This window comes from Diabrotica virgifera, chromosome 5 (genome assembly GCF_917563875.1).
Source record: "Diabrotica virgifera virgifera chromosome 5, PGI_DIABVI_V3a".
NCBI classification, from domain to species: Eukaryota; Metazoa; Arthropoda; class Insecta; order Coleoptera; family Chrysomelidae; genus Diabrotica; species Diabrotica virgifera.
In genome coordinates this window covers 145,700,746-145,722,886 of record NC_065447.1, presented here as the reverse complement: position 1 = coordinate 145,722,886, position 22,141 = coordinate 145,700,746, and the positions used below count along the sequence as shown (strand labels likewise).

At 31.5% G+C, this 22,141-nt stretch overlaps 2 protein-coding genes and 1 long non-coding RNA gene across 3 annotated transcripts; 1 reads left to right on the top strand and 2 right to left on the bottom strand.

Moving 5' to 3' along the window:
- Nucleotides 1–1,658: 1,658 nt before the first annotated feature.
- Nucleotides 1,659–3,828, bottom strand: LOC126884475 (uncharacterized). Its single transcript, XM_050650416.1, has 2 exons — nucleotides 3,639–3,828; nucleotides 1,659–3,263 (listed from the first exon to the last, which is right to left on the bottom strand). Exon 2 carries the CDS (start codon nucleotides 3,072–3,074, stop codon nucleotides 2,025–2,027), a length of 1,050 nt encoding a protein of 349 aa, XP_050506373.1. The 5' UTR covers nucleotides 3,075–3,263; nucleotides 3,639–3,828; the 3' UTR covers nucleotides 1,659–2,024.
- Nucleotides 3,635–5,377, bottom strand: LOC126885488 (uncharacterized). The gene is made up of 3 exons (XM_050652065.1): nucleotides 5,138–5,377; nucleotides 4,905–5,024; nucleotides 3,635–4,821 (listed from the first exon to the last, which is right to left on the bottom strand). Exons 1-3 carry the CDS (start codon nucleotides 5,217–5,219, stop codon nucleotides 3,635–3,637), a joined length of 1,389 nt encoding a protein of 462 aa, XP_050508022.1. The 5' UTR covers nucleotides 5,220–5,377.
- A 6,893-nt stretch (nucleotides 5,378–12,270) lies between these two features.
- LOC126884487 (uncharacterized) lies at nucleotides 12,271–17,426 on the top strand. Its single transcript, XR_007698064.1, has 2 exons — nucleotides 12,271–13,321; nucleotides 17,105–17,426. It is a non-coding gene; the product is annotated as an uncharacterized LOC126884487 (long non-coding RNA).
- The last annotated feature ends 4,715 nt before the right edge of the window (nucleotides 17,427–22,141 follow it).

Here is a 22,141-nt window from a genome sequence, read left to right as displayed (position 1 = left end):
TTTTTTTGGCCTCCCTGTATAAATAATGATATTAATGTTTATAATACTGAATAGATAATTGAACGCCTTTGTAAATGAGCTACAACACGAACCCCTATTCCTATTTAAAAAAAATAATCGATTACGTCATCACGCTCGGATGGATGACGTCACTAGTTTGAAATATATGCCAAGAAATTTAATTTAAAAATAAAAATCGACCTGTTTCGGGATTTTTCTCTAAAATCGTCCATTTTAGAGAAAATGAATTTATTCCATAATTTAGCCCCTCTCTGTATATCAGGAGACCGGCGACAATCTAACCAATAGTTTAGCAATAATTAAAATGTTAATTAAAAAATTTCGGTCGAAATAATAACCAGAAAGATTATGATACACCAGAATAACTATGATTTTCGTATAAAAAAGCACTATACCTATTCAACGTTCCTTACAGGATTGAAATTGGACCATTTGAGCGGTCTCAGGAATGTTATAAAGAAACAATTTTTTGGCTTATAAACAAATAGAACCCCTCAGAAAATATTAGATTTAATTAAATTAAGTTAACGCTGTTGAAAAGGGCACGGCTTCTGTGTCCTTTACGAAGAAAAACAAATTGAATTGCGAGGAGTGATTCCAGGTATAACCGGTCAAATTTGACCGGCATTTGCGACAGAGTTATAAACAACAGGATTTTAATCTTTGAACCATTAGATACCTTTTAATTCCGGTCCTCTTTGTACATACAAATTTTCATATCTTCAAGACACTTATAACAAAAAAGATTTATGTCACTGTCACCAAATTATTTAATTATTGATAAATAATTACTTCCCTCAAATTTTAGTTGAAAATTAAAGATTTTGTTTGGAAAACCCGAATTTTCCGAGGAAAATTTCCGTCGAAGGAAATTGGAATAAATTATCAATGTGCAGAATTACTGTCAATTTTTATGTGAGTGTTTTGGTTTAAAGTTAAAATTTTCGGAGTTATAGAGCAATAATAAAAAAATATTTCGGAGCACTAATTTGTTTATAAACAAAATAGCACACTTTCTGTGGACTTTGCACAGCTATATTACTAATATAGGAAGTCTTAAGATTTGATTTCAGCATGTCCAGCAATAAAATAGCTGGTAATTAATTTTTCTTGTTTTTTACTAATTTTCCCAGATTATTACCTTACATCTTTCATTGAGTTGATGATTCATGTTGTGGACATTCTCAATTATTATATTTCTAATTTAATACTATTCTATCTAATTCCTCAAAACAAGCAAATTTCAATTAAACCCAGCTATATTATAATACCTTTTGCTTTAGTTTTCCTTGCAAGAAATAAACAAAACACATCTAAACTAAACCTAACCTCGCTTTTGGCCAATCATTCATCTCCGTGTCAAATAATTTCGACAGTCGAAATTATAATATCAACACCCTTTTTAAAGTCGCTATTAATTTCGATAGTCGCTATTTCATGACGTCACTTCGTTAGTTCAACTAAAATCCACAAGGCTCGCACAATCGCATTTCAACCGTCGCCATATTGAAAGCGACTTGTTTAGTGTCGAAATTTGATTTAGAATCAGGCCCCAGGCCCCAGGGCCAGGAGCTCTGTTCTTTATTTGAAAAATTTTCAAGGACAGTCACTCTTCGGTCCGAGTAAAATTATTCTGTCTAAATCTTGACACTCGCGTCTAGAAATTATAAAATATTTTTGCTCCTTGGCTTTCTCAAGGTCATTCGATTGAAATGTCAAATAAAAATGCAAACAATAATATTATTTATAAGGTTATGTTTTATTTTTATTGTGAATTTGAAATTATTATATTATGTATTAATAAATATTATTGGTGCTGATGAAATTACGAATTAATGTTACAAGAGACATAATATCATAAATTGCTTTCAGAGTAGGTACGTTAGTAAATGTTTTTAAAGTATTAATGCCTACAATATTTTCAATATGGATTAAAAAAAATTGAATTAGAATAGGTGAGAAAATCAAACAAATTAATAATGTATACAAATAAAGATTTTATTCTAATTAAAGAGCACATTATTTACTTGTAGCATTAATTGATTTGCTATCAAATTTGTTTCTTCAGCATCAGGTTTTGATAACAGCTTTTTTTTTGACTTTGTAGTTTTTTTCTTGGTGGAAAATAAACGTTTTTGAGCAACTACTTTTTTATTGTGTGGAATGTTTTGTGTTCCATGAGATAGTGCCACAATATTAAATTCATTTCCAGAATGTTCTGCTAATGTCCTTAATGTAGGCACCAAGGGTGCTGTAATACTTTTAAATGCCTCAAGTTGTTCAAAAGTTGTTATATTTTGAATTATTTGGGTTTGTATTTCTATCAATTTCTGTTTTTCAACTTCCAGTTGCTTGGACGTTTTTTCTTGATTGATATTACAAGACTTACTCACAAATTCCACAAATTTAGCTTGCTCTGTAGCTTGTTTAATTTTTACCTCATCTGTATTTATTATATGTTCTTCATCTGCATTAGTATCTTGAATTTGATGGCCTTTCATAAATTGACACACAAGATGTATGTGTTTGCACATATTCCATCTTATACTGTTATCCAAGCATGTACAGGAATATGAATGTAGACAGGATTGGCACAAATCACAGACTAATCGGCAGTCACAACTGGGTTTGTTTTTCTGAACTAAATAGATATCATTGGTTGAACTTGATGGTATCTCCCAGCCCATTTCAGACATGACAATGGTGTCCATATCTAAATTAAGACTTGTTTTGTGCCTTTTCCGTAACTCTCGTAATTTGCTGGATATTTTACCTTTATTCAACGTAATAAGCCGTTCAAACAATTTGTCTTTAATTAATTTAATCAAGATATTGATAGTTTTATCCAGCCTTCGTACTTGTCTTCCATTTAAATACAAATATTTAATCGTTTGATGCATTCGTTCTATGCTCATATTTGTATTTATTCCTGCATGCAAGCGATAACAGTACGCCCAGGATTCCATATTGTGCAGATAACATTTTTGAAAATATTGACCAAATTCTTGGGTATTACCAGAAGATAGAAGAGAAATTTGAAAATTTTGTATCATATCCCTAAATGAAGTAACATCGGTCTCTTGTAATAAGGTACGTAGCTGTTTGTATACGATAACCTAAAAGACGAATGATATGATGAGTGGGCAAAAAAATTAAATATTTAAGTTACCTTTTGCTCTTGACCATCTATTTTATTTAGATTTTTCCGCCACGCTTTATCTACGTGCCAGGAACAGAATAGCCTAAAATTTAATATCCATAATATAGATTTAATAAAAAAATTTTTTAAGAAACGCTTTTCTTTAATAACGAATGAATAAAATTAAAAATATTATAAAAAATTAACAAAAAAAAAATTTAAAAAAGTTTTTTAAATTTTTTTTAAGTTTTTTAAATATAAGTATTTTCCATTAAAATCGTTTTTTTTTATCTAAACAATAAACAAAAAAATTTTTTATTGACTATTCGTGTATTGTTACCGCAAATGCATATGTCTACAAATTTTCATTCATTTGCATTGGAGAAAAGGCAGTCAAATTAATGTCTAAAGATTTGACGAAAACTATTGAACTAAATAAAAGCGTTTAAAAATAAGAATATATTGCATAGTTTTCTACCTGAATTTAGCTGGAGTCATAATTTGGAGCCATGCATTATAGTAATATTGGGCCATGTCTGACATGAAAACCATGGGTTTGATTACTCTTCCTAAATTTTCTTTTATCTTCATGAAAAAAATAGTCATTATTTCCTCATCAGACCGATTTCCAATCATAAAACAACAAGGAAATCCCTCCCTCATATCATCCAATATTAATAATGTAGTAAGTTCAAAATCATGAGCATTAAGTCCATGTGTTCCGTCGATACAAATTACATCTTCTGAGTATTTGTCTAACACTTCCAGTTGACCAGGATGCATAACAATTAACAGAAAATCTTCATTTTTTAAACAAGGAAAATCATTACATAAAGCCCCTTGTGGCTTGTAATATAAAATTATTCCACTATTCTTGGCTTCTTCAATCCAGGATTCAATACTTATAACTTCATTTTTATGGCGAATTCCATCAGAATTTAAATTAAAAGTTTGTGATATATTATGAAGATCTTTTCTTGTTAAGATATGCATCCTTTCCAACTTATTATTAGTTACAGAATCTCTAATCTCATCTAATATGGAAACAAGAGGAATTTTCGAAGCAATTTTACTAGCTATTTCTATTTTTTCATTTTTAGTAATATTCAAATGACCCAAGTCATTGTCATGACCAATGTGAGTTTGTATAAAATTAATTTTAACATTGCCATTTTCTGGTAAAATACAAACTTTCAATCGAGAAGGACATATTCCATTAATTTTTCTGCTTCCTTTGGTTTTTAAATATCGCATATCCTTACCCTTTTTCACATAAAAACCTGAACGATGGCAAATATAACTCTGTTTCTTAATGCCCTCTGCAGTCGTATATGGATGACTGTATGTGACATATGAAGAAAATTCTTTTTTTTCCATGTCAGTTTTCCATTTTTGAAATTCTAGTTCACTAGAAAAGTGAAGATCTTGTTGCTCTATTTTAATGGCATGATATTCTTCGAAATGAAGAATTAAATTGGATTTTATAGAATTTTCGTAGTTACACAAACTGCACTTGAAGTTTTGTTGCTTTTTTCCAATATCACTGTCTTTTGCATGAATTTTTTTATGTTTTATAAGATTTTGTAAATGTGAAAACTTTTTCTGGCATTCACTGCATTGATATGGGCAAATCTTAGATGAAGTCAGCTCGTTGATATTTTCTGAAATAAAATAAAATATGTTCGCTATTGATTCCTGTATACAATAATAGCCAAAAAGCACTAAATAGAAGTTTTGTCCTCACCTGGATGAAACTTAGTGACATGCCTTTTTAAATTGGAATATTTAGAGAACCTTTTGGGACATTTGTTACAAAGTACAATAGACTTAAATGTTTTGTTGGGTGCAATTATGTCCAGTTTATCTAAAATTACAAGAATTAGGAATCATCAAATTGTAGATATAACAACGAGAAGTCTTCAAGTTTGTAGATTGCATAGATATCCAGTGGATTGTTATTAATCAAAAACAACTTACCAGGATGAAACGTTTTCAGGTGACTTCTTAAATTAGAATGTTTTGAGAATGTGAGCGTACACTCCGTGCATATATGTTCCATTATATATTCCTATTTTAGCCGAAATAGTTTTAAAATAATATGTAGATTTATAGTAAATAATAATCTCAAAATATTGTAGGCCTTATATAGTTTAAGAACATCTACTAGATTACTCTGACAGCAATTTATATTATGAATGTCTTGTAACATTAATTCAGCACAAATATTATTTACTAATAATACATACAAATTTAATCAGCACAAATATTACATCAATATTTCAAATAATGTCAACAGTTGAAACATAACCTTATTAAACATATTTGAATTTCGCGGCATTTTATTTTACATTCTCATAGAACTGTCACAACTTTGACCTTGTGGAAGCCAAGGAGCCAAAATATTTTATAATTTCTAGACGCGAGTAAATCTTGACCCGAGGGGTAGCGGCGTGTAATTTGGGTTGCCTATATATTATATAAACATCGACGAAATTTGAGTTATTTAAAACGCTGAAAAGACTAGTTAGTGAATAAAAACCGATATTTACTGCGGTTACATGATATTTAATATTAAAATATTATTGGATGTGGTAGAATGTAGACTCTTTGTATAATTACCAATTGAACAGTGAAGCTGTTAGATCAATTTTCCGATTCAATCATTTCTACTGTTTACAGTTCTGTGTTTGTGTTTGCTTTTGAGTATGTATTTCATTTTCTTGACATCGAAAATGTTAGGTGTGGAAAGAATTAATAAGTGCGTGAAATGCGAAAAAGTGTATAAACATAAACATGATTTAAAAAGACATGTAAAAAGTTCGCATCCCGACAAATTGGATGCAATTGCCCCTTTAAAAGTGCTTAAAGGCAACGTCTATAAGTGCACACATTGTGATAAACAATTTAGATATGTCAAGTTTAAACTTTCATGTCAAGAAAGTGCACACAAATGTATCAGTTTCTGCAGAAACTAAAACATTTCATCATAAATGTTCTCTGTGTAATTATCATGCAACTTTTAAAAAGGACTTTATTAAACATTATGAAACTTCTCATAGCATTCCTATGCAATGCGATACAATAGAGTTTTCCAACCATGATGACTTTATTTCTTGGAAGAATAAAATAGAGCTTGAAACAAATGCTAGTGTAGTTTTATTGCTGAAAAAGTGAACTACATAATTGCCACCGATAATAAACAGGCCATTTCGCGATTTAAGGTTATCAACACAAATTACATGCCGCTAATATTCGGGTCAGGATCTAGAATCGAGTATCAAAATTGTTGCAAGCTTTTTACTCATCGAACGAACCGTTTTCTTACAGTGTTGCGCGATTTTGAATAAGTAATAAATTATAAGTTCTGACCCAGAAAACTCAGAATTGATTTTTACATTATAATCAAACGAAGCGGTTATAGTTAAATTTGTTGCTATCTAGAGAATGTAAAGATTATTCGTGATAATAAGAATTGTAATAGATTTCTTTGTTGTGGATATTAGGACTATTTTATTCCAAGGAGATAGTCAGATCACACTATTGGCAACTGAGCATCTTAAAACATGTCTTATTATATGCATTGTTGTCAGGTCTAAAAGTTACTTTTTCTCTTAAAGTTTTTTATACCTACCTAATAATATTAGTATAATTATTATATTATATTATATTAGATTATATTATATTATATAATTATATTATATTATAATAATTATACTATCATTTTTTAAAAAGGAATTTCTTTTTTAAGGAATGATAATATTATATAAAACTGGTGATTTTTTCCTTCGCCATGCGACGGGGGATACAATCAATTGCCATGTACAGTCGCTGTACTCAATTTTTTCTGGCATCCTCTAATTTTATTTGACAACCTCAACTATAAGAAAGACTGGATTGATTTCGCTAATTTTGATTTTGAAATATTTTTAGAAGTCATGTTGTCACCATAGGTATAATAACACAATAGATTAGGCCAGGTCCGAAAAATAGCGTAACGCGGAGCAGTTCGGGTCGGTGGTCTATCTATCTCTCTTTACCGGCGCTTAGCTTTCTCTCTCTAGCATATGATGGCTGCCGCCTCTGTGTCACTCAAGGTTCATAGATAGTATGCAATAATCACCTTGTGTGTCACTATCGTTCCATTACTCCCACCTCTTGGTAGATACGCTCACACTGGCACGACAGACAAAGATAGCTAGACCACTGTACTTAACCCGCGAGTAGTCACGCCGTTAGATAGAATCTCACATTTTATCCTTTTTCGCGATAACTTGATGAAAAATTTTGAAATTTTGAAAAAATTTCGTAAGTGCCTCGAGGAAGGGTGTAGTAATACGTAGGATTTTTTTATTTATTTATTTATTCTTCTTCTTCTTCTTTTTGTGGAATTTATGGCTATGGGGACAGCCAATTAGCTTTAATAATTGTTAGAAATAATATAAAATAAAAATTTGTTGTAAATCCGTATTTAAATTCCAATTTTGAGATAGAATCTAACACGCGACTATTCACGTTACAGAAGTGAGCGCGACTACTTCCGGGTTAATATTGGCGTTACACCCAGAGATATGTCAAGAATAGATCCGGCTAGGGATATGCTAAATAATGCATCGGGGTGTAACGTCAATATCAAGTACGGTGGTCTAGCTATCTTTGTCTGTCGTGCGAGTGTGAGCGTATCTACCAAGAGGTGGGAGTAATGGAACGACAGTTAAGGCCGCGTCCCACCATCAAATAATTTGATCAAACTGGTTTGAGCAAACTGAAAGTGACAATTAGTGACGTCACATCCTGAGTGTTCATTGTGGATAATGAAAAATTTTAATTTTAAATAAAGTACAAACAAGTTAGACAACTCAATACACAAAATTTGATTAAACTAGACTGATAGTGAGAGCACAGATTTTTAGAATTTCAAAAAACTGCAATTGTGACGTCACTTTGACGTACTTCCGGAGTTTGCTCAAACTGTTTGATCAAATTATTTGATGGTGAGACGCGGCCTTTACACAGAGGCGGCAGCCATCATATGCTAGAGAGAGAAAGCTAAGCGCCAGTAGATAGAGATAGATAGACCACCGACCCGAACTGCTCCGCGTTACGCTATTTTTCGGAGTTGACCAAATCTATGTGTATAATATCTTTGGTTACCCCCCGATGCCACAGTATAGGAGGCCGATGCATTGAGTAGCATATCCCTAGCCAGATCTATTGTTGACATATCTCTGGTTCTCACTATCAAATAATGAACCGTGATAGTGCGACGTCAAAAGGTCCAAAAAGTTTCCAAACAAAGCAAAGGTTTGACGTCTGTGAATTGTTTATACACGTGATTTGTGTAATCCATTTTAATTTTATTTTATTTTAACAATAATCTGCACATTTTTTCTTAAGACACAATCCTTGTTAGTCATATCAATCATATTGCTTTTGATTTTATAAATGTCCTTACACAAAATCAAGGATTTACACACTACATAGTACTTACTGCTCTTCAGGTTCTTAACCAGTCCTATATGGAAATATGGTGGGAAATATACTATGAGCATTGATTACAATCACGGGTACCCACCACCCAACACATTACCATTTTGTAAAAATTAAACATCTTACAATAAGCAATATATTCCAATTATAAAAACCAAAACAAACACCACGTGTGAATTTTTGCTTTGTTTGGAAACTTTTCAGAGTAGCCAACATTGATTTGACGTCACGACTATCAAGGCCGCGTCCCACCATCAAATAATTTGATCAAACAGTTTGAGCAAACTTGACGTACTTGAGGAAGTACGTCAAAGTGACGTCACAATTGCAGTTTTTTTGAAATTCTAAAAATCTGTGCTCTCACTATCAGTCTAGTTTGATCAAATTTTTTGTATTGAGTTGTCTAACTTGTTTGTACTTTATTTAAAATTAAAATTTTTCATTATTATCCACAATGAACACTCAGGATGTGACGTCACTAACTGTCACTTTCAGTTTGCTCAAACCAGTTTGATCAAATTATTTGATGGTGGGACGCGGTCTTTACGGTCCACTTGATCAAACTGGTTTGAGCAAACTGAAAGTTAGTGACGTCACATTCTGAGTTTTCATTGTGGATAATAAGGATAATAATGAAAAATTTTAATTTTAAGTAAAGTACAAACAAGTTAGACAACTCAATAAAAAAAATTTGATCAAACTAGACTGATAGTGAAAACACAGATTTTAAAATTTTAACAAACTGCAATTGTGACGCCACTTTGACGTACTTCCGGAGTTTGCTCAAACTGTTTAATCAAATTATTTAATAGTGAGAACACGACTTAACGCTCGGTTTCATAATCAGATAAAGTGAACTTTAAATTTTAAGTTGGTACCTTTATCAATAGCTAAGGCCATGATACTATAAATAAAGGCTAAGGCTAATAAATAAATGGCTAAGGCTACGCCGAGGCCGGCGTAGCTAAGCGGTAGTGTGCTTGGCTCGCGTGCCGGTGGTCCGGAGTTCAAATCCTACCGCCGGCAAGAACAACTAGACATTTTTAAAATTTTTATAGGCCCCAGGTCGACTCAGCCTGAATAAAATGAGTACCTTGGGTAAAACCAGGGGTAATAATAGGCGGTTGAAGCGTGGCACGCTGTTGAAGGTGGTTGAAGGTGTTACCTTCCTTGTATACCGTAGGCCCTAGATATTCGCTCTGAGCGTTAACAAAGTGTCAAAACAAAATCGACCGACCTGCTCATGGTGGCGGTTTTTTGAAATTTTATCAGGACGCTTTGTGTATGTTTAAATGAGACATTTAAAAAAATTCCTTGTCACGCTAGTGATATTATGTATTAATATAAACAGAAAATAAAAACGCACTTAATCTGATATAAATTCTTCTATTTCCAATATTGATTATCAGTTTGATTTTGTATACATAACCTCACTATCGCAGTTTATGTCAATAAATCTTTGTTAACGAAAAAGAAAATATTTTTGTTGCACTATAAATTACAGTATAAATTAATAACTAATGAATTCTAACAATTGTATTCGGTTATTATCACTACAAAATAAAATATTCAAGTTTAACAAAATAATCCCATAAGACTCAATGTTAAAACGTCCTGACAAAATCTGACAGTGTGTCACGTGACTGTAAGTAGAGGGGAGACGCACGGAGCCAATAGCAGACTACCCTGCTATACTCCCAAAGCCACGTGAGCGGTATAAAACGGGAGACTATTCATATTACCTTTATCAATGCAATAATTCATATGGGTAAATGTCAACGTTAAAGTGAACTTTAGTTGATGTTTAACACTTTAAAATTGACATTTACCCATAGGGCTTTTCATCGATTGGCATTTGTTTCGAGCTTCTGTCAGATGTTGTATAATCTGTGTACAATATTAATATACACGGATTATACAACATAAGACAGAAGCTCGAAACAAATGACTGTGAATGAAAAGCCCCATATAAGGTTACCAACTTAAAATTTAAAGTCCACTTTAACTGATTATGAAACCGCACGTAAGGAGGAAGATCTCTATACCTACTCTATACATTGAATCTCATCAGATATCAAATGCGTTATTAGTTGTATAGAAAGTGTCTAAATAATGTGCTCCTTGTTCAAGAATATCTCTATTTTTGACAATATCGAAAATTAATATACGGAAAATATGTTTATAAATAAAAATAAGTTTAAAATATTTTTTATTTATTAGGTATAATAAAAAGTGTTTTTCAACATTTACTCTGCGATAAAGTTTAAAATTCAAAACCTTCCAATGATTGACAGACGCCTAAAAAGACTTTGGCCAGAAGCAGAAGACCAAGCTGCTAGGTCAATTCCAGAGAGTCGTCAATGGACGACACCTGCCACAAGCCAAGAATTTATAAAATATTCAGTGATGAGCGCGCTAATAACGGGCAAAATAACGTAAAAGAGAGAAAAGATAACACGTTGTGAAATAAAAAGAGATGACACTAGTAGAGATGTAAAATTATCAATAGGAAGCTATACTTAAATTTATATTACATAGTTTCTCACCTTTAGACGTCTGTGACAGGAGAATTTTATAAAATTGTGTAACAGTGGCACTTGTCATACTCCTTTCATACTAAAATTGTCTAAAGATGGTGAAGTATGTAATGTAATGTAAATTTATAGGTTCCTATCGATAGTTTAACACCTCTGCTAGTTTCAACTCTTTTTATTACACAACGTGTTATGTTTTAAATCTTTTGCGTTATCATGCGTAAGCAAGGTTTGATAATTGAATTGAGTTGAAGCTAGTTTCTATAATAAGAACATTCTTGCTGAATAGGTATACAGTATGATGAGTGCACTAAGAACAGGCAAAATAACGCAAAAGACGGAAAACATAATACGTTGAGAGGTAAAAAGAGATGAAACTAGTAGAGGTGGGAAATTATCAATAGACATCTATAAATTTACATTATATTCATAGTTTCTCACCTTAAGACGTATCGGATGAGTTTGGCGACGTATAGGAGTCAAACTGTGGCAGGAAAATTTTATAAATTCTGTCATAATTTGACTCCGATACGTAGCCAAACTATCAATATAAGGTAAATTTCTAGGTTTTTATATATAATTTCCCACCTCTACTGGTTTCATATCTATTTATTTCACAACGTAATATGTTTTCCGTTATTTTGCCAGTTATTAATGTACTCTTCACCGTATATTTTTACCACCAAACTCTGAACAATGTTATCTCGTTCAAATATTTTAATCTGTTTGTCCTTTGTCCAGTGTATGTTATTTGTATCGTTAATTTTAAGTAAATGTCTTCATTCTGGGAAGGTATACTTAGATCGAAAGTATGCTTGGGCAAGATAATATTAATAAATAACTATGCTCAATATTTGCATTTTATTTTTAAAAATAAAAAAATATACCTATATATAGGTGCATATTTGCCTTTAATCGGTTTAATAAATACATATATTATATGTTCGATAGTTAATTTGCAAGTAAGGGGCTTATTGTTAAAATGTTAATAAATGGTGAACTTATATCTAATATGGAAAAAACATTAATCGAAGCCATCGAGATAAACTTCTAAATATTTACATTTATTATGTAATATTTCAACCAAGTTCGTTGATTTAAATAAATATTGAAACTCAGGCAACACTGCTGATGGTAACAACAATTTGCATTAGAAGTAATTTTTTTCTCTCTCTGTTAATAGTTCTATCCCTTCTACTGGAGTATTATGAATGTACAAGTTGGCTAACTTGATAGACAGCTGATTATACAGTGTTGCCTTGTTGCCTAAGTTTCAGTATATATCGTTAAACCAATTATAATTTACTATTTTATTTGGCTATCAGCCACAATTTAAGTGTGAAATTAAATTTATTTGGCGTTTTATCCTAAGTTGCCATAAGAAAATAGCTTCAGAACAATACAGTATAAAATTGTTTGAAATAAGTTACGTTTTTAAGTAAATATTTATAAATAATATGTAATAATTCATCTCGATGGCTTCCATTAACGTTTTATTCACTTAGTAGGTATAACTTTCAGCATTTATTAACATTGTAATAATAAGCAGCTTACTTTGAAATTAACTATTGAACTTGTTATTTGAAAATTATCAATACAATTCTGATTGAAAACAAACATATTCTGTAACAAGTTGCTTATTTTGGAAGCTAGCTTATTTTCTGGGTTGCAAATTGCAATGCAATTATCAAACCTCGCTACCGTATCAGCGATTTAAAGGACGAATCCTGCTTTGTTTTATTTCTTATATTCAATCTTTTATATTTTGAAACAAGGTGGATAACAGAAAACAAACGTAATTTTTAAAATGTGGTTGCATTAAAAAACAACGTGTACTACTTATATAGGTATTTATGGACAAACTAGGGATTCCAAAAAGGTAATTTGCATGATAATAATGACGATTGGGTACGTAGATCTTATCAAACAAGAAAATACAGAACGATATTAAATATATAGATAGAGTGAGATCGACAGACAGAATAAGTCTTCTTAACAGACCTTAAGCTGCGACAGAAACATCCTGTTATGGCTGTTACTCATCTCATACTAATGGCACCAGTGGCGCACCCAGGGGGTGGTTTGGGTGTTAAAACCCCTCCCACCGGCCACCAGTACATACAAAGAATAGTAGGAAAATGTAACTTGTCTTTAACAAACATACAAAAAAATTGCTGTGTAATATGTAAAAAAAGTAGAAAGAGGCTTTTCATCGATTGTCATTTGTTTCGAGCTTCTGTCATGTGTCACATAATATTAATATATCTACGTCATACGTCTTTGGTTTGTATCATTGGCAATACCAATAACGTATGACGTAGATATATTAATATTATGTGACACATGACAGAAGCTCGAAACAAATGACTGAATGAAAATCCCCATGAACGATCACATCAATCACTTATTTTGTATTTGCTGTCTTTTTCTATAAATAACAAACTTTTGTTATAGAAAAAGACAGCAAATACAAAATAAGTATTTAAGGTCAAATGTCTTATTCTTTTTTTTCTCAAAATGTCATTTTATGCGATTTTACATGATTTGGTGTTTATTTAAACAAATTTGCATTTTACATCGTAAAGTATCAATGAAAAAAAATATATTTTAGTAGAAGGGACTCAAAAATATCATTATATGGCATTATAACAAGTTATTTTGATGGAAAATCAGTTTTTGATCAAATTTTATAGTGTATAAAACGTTTAAATATCGTTTTTCTACAACCACTATTCAAAGTGCACTTTTCTGCACGGTTTTATGTTAGCAAACTTGATATTTTCTCACAGTATAAGATATTTGACATTAGTGTGCAGAAAAGTGACGTTTCTGTGCCGCAAAGTGACGTTTCTGTGCCGCAAAGTTCTTTTCTGCACAGTTGACTACCTCATTCTGAGTAACGTTATATTCTGTTTACATCCGTGGACTACCGCATTCTGAGTAACGTTATATTCTGTTTACATCCGTGGTTAAACTTTAGACAAATATATAACCTATAAGACAATTATTATATTTAACTATAGCACAGAAACTAAATTATGGATGTTACAACTGTTTTATTTTACAATTTTATCCTTATTAAACATTTTATAATTATCAAATAACCAATAAGGATTTAGCAACCTGTGCAAGAGACGTCGAATGAAGTAGGTTTTGTGTAAATCCGTGACTGGATAAATATAATGTCAATAATGTGTAATAATTGTTTAAATTTAAACAAATTAAGGTAGTGCATTAATTTTTTTACTGATTTCTGTGCAATTTATTTAGGTATAAGGAATTTAAATTGATTAGTAGGTATTAATTAAATACAGTTTAAAATTTATCACATAGGTACCTATTATAATTAATCGTCGTTTGGAAATTGTGATTTTTATTTTTAGGAAAAACTGTGCTTGTAGAAAAAGTATAGTGTGAAACACGTGCAGAAAGGTAATTTCTCACTCGTTTGAATTGCGGCACTCGCTTGCGCTCGTACCGCAACTTTTCAAACTCGTGAGAAATTAGTACCTTTCTGCACTTGTTGCACAATATACTATTTTCTACAACCGTGTTAAAAATGCAATTTTTAGCACTCCATACGATCGTTATGCCACTTTAAGGCACTAGTGCTTTAAAATTTGTATGGCACTGCAGTTCGTATTGACCGTATAGGCAATTTTGATGTAATGTCAAAAAAATATAAAAATGGAATGTCAGTCAAGTTCAAGTAAAAGTTTTTGTGGATATTGCCCTGTAATTACGTTTGTAGAAAAAATATTGTATGATATGCGTGTTAAAAAGTACATTTTTAAGGCACTCATGTGAATTGCAGAACTCGCTTCGCTCATTCTGAAAACTTTCACATGCGTGCCTTAAACGTGTACTTTTAACACTTATATCATAAATAACTATTTTTACATTTTCCTCCATTCCCAAAATACATTATAATCGATTTGGCTGAAAATATGCCCACAGATAGACTTTAAGTGGTTAGAATGATTCGAATTAGAAAAGAAAATAATCGTTTTCGTTTTGATTCAATTCGAGTCTCTTGCCATCCTCTGACACCGTGTTTCGGGGTCTCTACCTCTTATCAAAGAGGCTATGCAAGTAGACTGAACTGAATCAACTCGAAACGAAGAAGAACTGCATATATTAAAATATCTGCAGCAGAGTGTGGTTAGACTATCCTCTAACGGGGAATGACAAAATGAATAAAAATAAATTTCGACCAAGAGTCAGGATTCTGTTAACCGAGATACGATAGTACACTTCGCGTCAAAAAAAACTGGTACAACTCTTATAACCGAAAATCGTGTTTTTCAAGTTGTGTAAGTTGATCTTGTCACAAGTGTCATTCCAATTTCTAGGGCAAAGTTGCCAGTTCAACGAAAATATTATATCAAACTAGGTAAAAACGGGGCTGTGCGACAGACCGCATTTTTTAATACACTAAAAACTAAAACAATTGTAATTTTCCGTCATCTAAATAAGTATCCATACATTGATTCGGTTTTTATTATAATTTATAAAAATATTTCAATTCAAAAATAATGATAGATAATAAATCTTGGCATGACTTTAAATTATTATGTTTAATGTCAAATCGAGAGGTGTGATTGGTTTCTCGTAAATTGTAGGACAAAACTGCATTAAGTTGTGTAGAATACATAAAACACACTGGAAAAATGAAAAATTTAATTTGAAATTAATACAAAATGAATAACTTTTACAGTGAACAAGTGTGTAATTTAAATATATGTATTACAATTATTCGAAATATACATTTTAAACGTTATTTTTTTGTATTTAGATTTAGTGCAATTGCGTTATCTGTGATGGCAACAACGAAGTGATTCACGAACAATAATTGTCAGTCTGAACACAGGTTTACATTGGGAAAAAAAGTGTACCAGTTTTATATGACGCGAAGTGTACCAAGCGGCGCCGCTAGGAGGAGCATTGAATTACATTACAATACAAACTCAAAATACTCAAAAGTATAATTAGTCCAGTCGGGATAGCATTTGACCTTGCATGCCGAGCTGCTCAAAATTTTATTTTTCTTATCTTTAGGGGGGTCAAAAGTAGTCTAAATTTAAAATCGCGAATGAATTCCTCCGTTACGTTAGCCACCATCTTGATTTTAAAGGAGAACCGTTTTTGTACAATATCTCCGCCATTTTTAACTTTTCCACAAAAATGGTAGAAACTGAAATTGTTAAAAATAAATCGTATTTACAATTATTACAATTTCTTTTTAAAAATTTTTGTCGTGAGGTCGATATTTTCTGAGTTAATTATACTTACAGTAACCGCCTATATTTTTGACCATGATATTGCATGTAACTTTTTTATTATTGTAATATAATTCAAATCCTTCTAACCACTTAAAGTCCTATGTTTTGGCTATCTGTGGGCAAATTTTCAGCCAAATCGATTATGATGTACAGTCGAACCCGCTTATTAGAATACCTCTTAAAGGAATATCCCGGTTTAAGGAATAGAAATTTGAGGTCCCGAAACATTTATAGTAGCAACCAATGATCGGTTATTAGAATATCCCGGTTATAGGAATACTTGTACTTGGCACAAAGGCTATTCCAATAAGCGGGTTTGACTGTATTTTGGAAATGAAGGAAAATGACGGTATTTTCACGTTTTCTACACTATAAAATTTGATCAAAAACCTGTTTTGAATCCAAATAACTTGTTACCTATACCTATAATGCCATATAAATGACATTTTTGAGTCCCTTGTATTAAAATAGTATGTTTTCCATTGATACTTTACGATAGAAAATGCAAATTTGTTTAAATAAATACAAAATCACTATAAAATCGCTTAAAATAACAATTTGAGAAAAGAAGAAGAAGACAATTCGACCTTAAATGTTTTATTTCTACATCTCTCAGATGCTATATATATACAAATTTTCAGACAAATCGGAGATCCAAAAGTTTTTTTGATCCAAAATTGAGTGATTTGAAATGGAATCACCCGTAATTATATGGTATAAGTTCTTGGCTTGTGGCAGGTGTCGTCCATTGACGATTGACGACTCTCTGGAATTGACCTAGCAGCTTGGTCTTCTGGCCAGTCTTTTTAGGCTTAGGAGTCTGTCAATCACTGGAGGGTTTTGAATTTTAAACTTTATCGCAGAGTAAATGTTGAAAAATACTTTTTATTGTACCTATTATATTATATAAACAATGAAATATTATTCTGGTCCAGATAATAAAAATATTATTTATAACAATTATTAAAGCTAATTGGCTGTCCCCATAGCCATAATTTCCACAAAAAGAAGAAGAAGAAAAAAAATAAAAAAAGTCCTACGTATTACTACACCCTTCCTCGAGGCACTTACGAAATTTTTTCAAAATTGAAAAATTTTTCATCAAGTTAATTATCGCGAAAAAGGATATAATGTGAGATTCTATCTAACGGTGCGACTACTCGCGGGTTAAGTACAGTAGTCTAGCTATATTTGTCTGTCGTGCGAGTGTGAGCGTATCTACCAAGAGGTGGGTTTAATGGAACGACAGTGACACAGAGGCGGCAGCCATCATATGCTAGAGAGAGAAAGCTAAGCGCCGGTAAAGAGAGATAAATAGACCACCGACCCGAACTTCTCCGCGTTAGGCTATTTTTCGGACCTGGCCTAATCTATTGTGTTATTATATCTATGGTGAGAACACGACTTTTAAAAATATTTCAAAATCAAAATTAGCCAAATCAATCCAGTCTTTCTCATAGTTATAAAATAAAAAAAAAGTACGAGTCAGAAAACGTTGGTTGTCAAATAAAATTAGAGGATGCCAGAAAAAAATTGAGTGCAGCGACTGTACAGGGCAATTGATTGTATCACCCGTCGCATGGCGAAGGAAAAAATCACCAGTTTTATATAATAGTATCATTGCTTAAAAAAAGAAATTCCTTTTTAAAAAATGATAGTATAATTATTATAATATAATATAATATAATATAATATAATATAATATAATATAATATAATATAATATAATATAATATAATATAATATAATAGTTATAATAGTATTATTAGGTAGGTATAAAAAACTCTAAGAGAAAAAGTAACTTTTAGACCTGACAACAATGCATATAATAAGACATATGTTTTAAGATGCTCAGTTGCCAATAGTGTGATCTGACTTAAGGCCGCGTCCCACCATCAAATAATTTGATCAAACTGGTTTGAGCAAACTGAAAGTGACAGTTAGTGACGTCACATCCTGAGTGTTCATTGTGGATAATAATGAAAAATTTTAATTTTAAATAAAGTACAAACAAGTAGACAACTCAATACAAAAAATTTGATCAAACTAGACTGATAGTGAGAGCACAGATTTTTAGAATTTCAAAAAAACTGCAATTGTGACGTCACTTTGACGTACTTCCGGAGTTTGCTCAAATTGTTTGATCAAATTATTTGATGGTGAGACGCGGCCTTCAGTCTCCTTGGATTATATTAGTCCTAATATCCACAACAAAGAAATATATTACAATTCTTATTATCACGAATAATCTTTACATTCTCTAGATAGCAACAAATTTAACTATAACCGCTTTGTGTGATTATAATGTAAAAATCAATTCTGAGTTTTCTAGGTCAGAACTTATAATTTATTACTTATTCAAAATCGCGCAACACTGTAAGAAAAAGATTCGTTCTAAGAGTAAAAAGCTTGCAAGAATTTTGATGAGATTGAAGAGTGACTGTCCTTGAAAATTTTTCAAATAATTAATACAAAATTATCTGCTAATGACTAAACCCTGGAAATGTGTGTCCTTTCGTGAGCACTTTGTTAACTTTCAGATGGTATAAATATATTTCAGAAATACTAGCCGTAACATAGTAATTTAGCAAAACTCGGGAAGGCACTGATTTCACAGTAGGTTTAAAATTTTTACCGCGCTAAAGAACTGGGCTCCTGTTAGATATAAAATTTTTAATGGACTGCGCGTGCGTGGTAATGTTATTGCAACTTTAATAATTATTTTCAGTGCAAAAAAAGCCTGATCAATGTTCAAAATAGGTGATCATTGCTCAGCGCTTTATTTCCTATCGAATACAGTCATTTGTTTTAAAGATTTCGATCAATGAGGTGCCAACATCTTTTTTTTCGTCCTTGAATTTTCAACCCTTAATAAAAAATAAACTACAGGTGATCAAAATCTGAAACCTAGTGATCATTGCTGTACAAACCGTGAGCAAAAGGATGGTATAATTATTTTTACGAAATTCGATCAATGAGGTGCTAACATCTCATAACCATGGGACATGGCCATTCCATCCGTATTGACAGTTCATTGTATACAACACAATAAAACACAAAACATAGGTTAAGTTAAATAAAACGGAAATGTCAAAACAAACTACAACTTCGGAATGGACTAAATACCTATTACCTATACTGTGTTTAACCGTGTCTCTAATTGTTCGCGGAGCGAAAAATCCTGAGCATGCCCAGGGTAAGTTTACGTTGACGCCTGCGCATTGGAAACTAATCCCGAACTTACTCTGAATACGTTCGAAATGTACTGCGCGAACACTGCTAGTTGTTGTGGAATACTGAAGGATGGTTTATTTATGATAATTCACAGAATGGCAAACGCGCTTGTAATATACAACAACGGTACTGACTCTAAAAATAGTTTGGAACAGAAACAGAACAGAGATTAAACCTCTTTTAATGTGCATGCTTCCTAGGGCGTCATTAGAGAGTTATTGCCACCGGCAAATAAAGGATCCTTTATTACAGGATACTTTAATAAAGGACAAATACAGGACGGGTCTAAAAGAGTGGTATTGCAAACGCAGTTAAAGAATCTTTTATTTTGACAAATGACATGAAATATTTTTGTAAATATAAAAATAACCTATAAAATTACATTTGTCGATATAAATTAAAATAAGATAATTGAAGAGTAAAACGTTAAATTTAATTATTTTGTCATTTAAAGATGTTTAGAGAACAACATAATATATCCCATAATACTCATCGTTCAATAATATGGAAGTGCAATAAATTGGAAATACTATTTTAGGAGTTTTTAAATACTTTTGCATTATGGGTATATATAATGGGGAATTTCTGGATAATATATTATTAGGGAATAGTGGATATCCATTCCTCAACTACAACTACCGAATGACACCATTCCAGAATTTTCAGACAGAAGTTGTGTTTTTATAATCCATCACAAATCCCTTCAAGAATTGTTATTGAAAGAACATTTGGTATTGTGAAGAGATTTCCCATTTTACCATATGTAATGAGATGCAAGTTACCTTTTATTCAAAGAATAATATCAGCTTGTTCAGTTTTACATATTGCAGTAGTACATAATAGAGAAAACGTTGAAATACTGGCAAATGAGTGTGCTGTTGATATTGATATAGAAGCTGTGGCAGTACATTTTCAACCAGGAGCTAATCTAATGCGACTAAATTGTGTGTGTGTTTGTTTAAAATTATCGTTCGACATTTAAAGCTAGTGCTTAAACTAATTTTATTTTTATTGGACTGCAGTTAATAAATTTATAAATCAATATAAATATTATATTGGTGACTGATTTTAAGTATTTTATGATCATTAGCAGGTTTTAAATAATAAATTTATAAATATATACATACATGCTATTGGCGTTTGATCTTTTATCCATTATCTCTTTCTTTCTTTTCACCTCTGGATAACTAGTTATCAGGAAGTTTATCTGACAGATTAGATACTAATAGATATCTGACAGAGAAAAACTTCCCGTTAACTAGTTATCCGGAGCTGAAAAGACAGATACTAAGGATACTGTTATATAAACTTCCCAATAATTAGTTATCTGAAAATGAAAAGACCTCTAATCTGTCAGATAAACTTCCCGATATACAAAAAGATAATAGAAGAATTAAGCTTTATGCTGGTTTTTATTAATTTTTTTGGCAATGTTTAAATAAACAAATACTGATGGCATGAAATGGATCACAAACAAGGAGGAATGAAGAAGGAATTGGAGATTGTGTTTACCATTAAACGCATAAAACTGCAGTATCTGGGACACATATGATAAATCAGCACCGTTACTCCCTGCTGCAGTACATATTGCAAGGTACAGTCAAAGGTAAGTGAAGACCTGGTAGAGGGAGAATATCAATGGAACTGTTTCGAATCGCAGCTAGCAAGGTTACGATTGCTATATGATTTCCAACATTCGAAACGGATAAGAACCAAAAGAAGAAGATGGCATGAAAATGAAAGTGTATTAATACTTTTGATTAAAAACTTTATAGATTCTAATCTATAAAAGATTAAATTTTCAAAAATAAATACTTGAACCTTTGTTTTATTTTGTTAACCTGTTGTTATATATCTGTTGAATAGAACTCTATTTTGAATCTAGAATTTTAACAAATCCTAACTTTCATTAAAATTTATTGATCTTATATCTTCAATCTCTTAGATCTTCAATAAATACTTATTTCTATAGAAAAATGTAAAATATATTGAGTTTAATAAATGAGTTACTGATATTTTAACAGCCGGTTTCCGAAAGGACGATCATCTCAAAAATTATGTAATCGATGGTTATTCGTTGATCAAATGCATTTTGAGTTTCAATAACACCAGTTAAACGGGAGTTCAATAACAGTCGATCATATGATTTAACAAACGATTAATCGTTAGTTAACAGCCGATCATAAGTGTTTTGAGTTTCCGAAACGCTGATTAACCAATTTCGCATGTCACACGGCGACCAAAAGGAACTGTCACCTAATTTGAGGTTATTGGTTGATTAAAGGGCTGTTAATGTTTATAAATAGTTGTTTAGAGTTATTAAATAGAGTTTTTTAGTTATTATATAGGTTAAATAGTTATTAAATAAAGGGTATTTTAGTGTTTACTTAAAATTATTAGTGAGAAGAACCAATAAAGAATTGGAAGAACTATATCAAGAGCCAA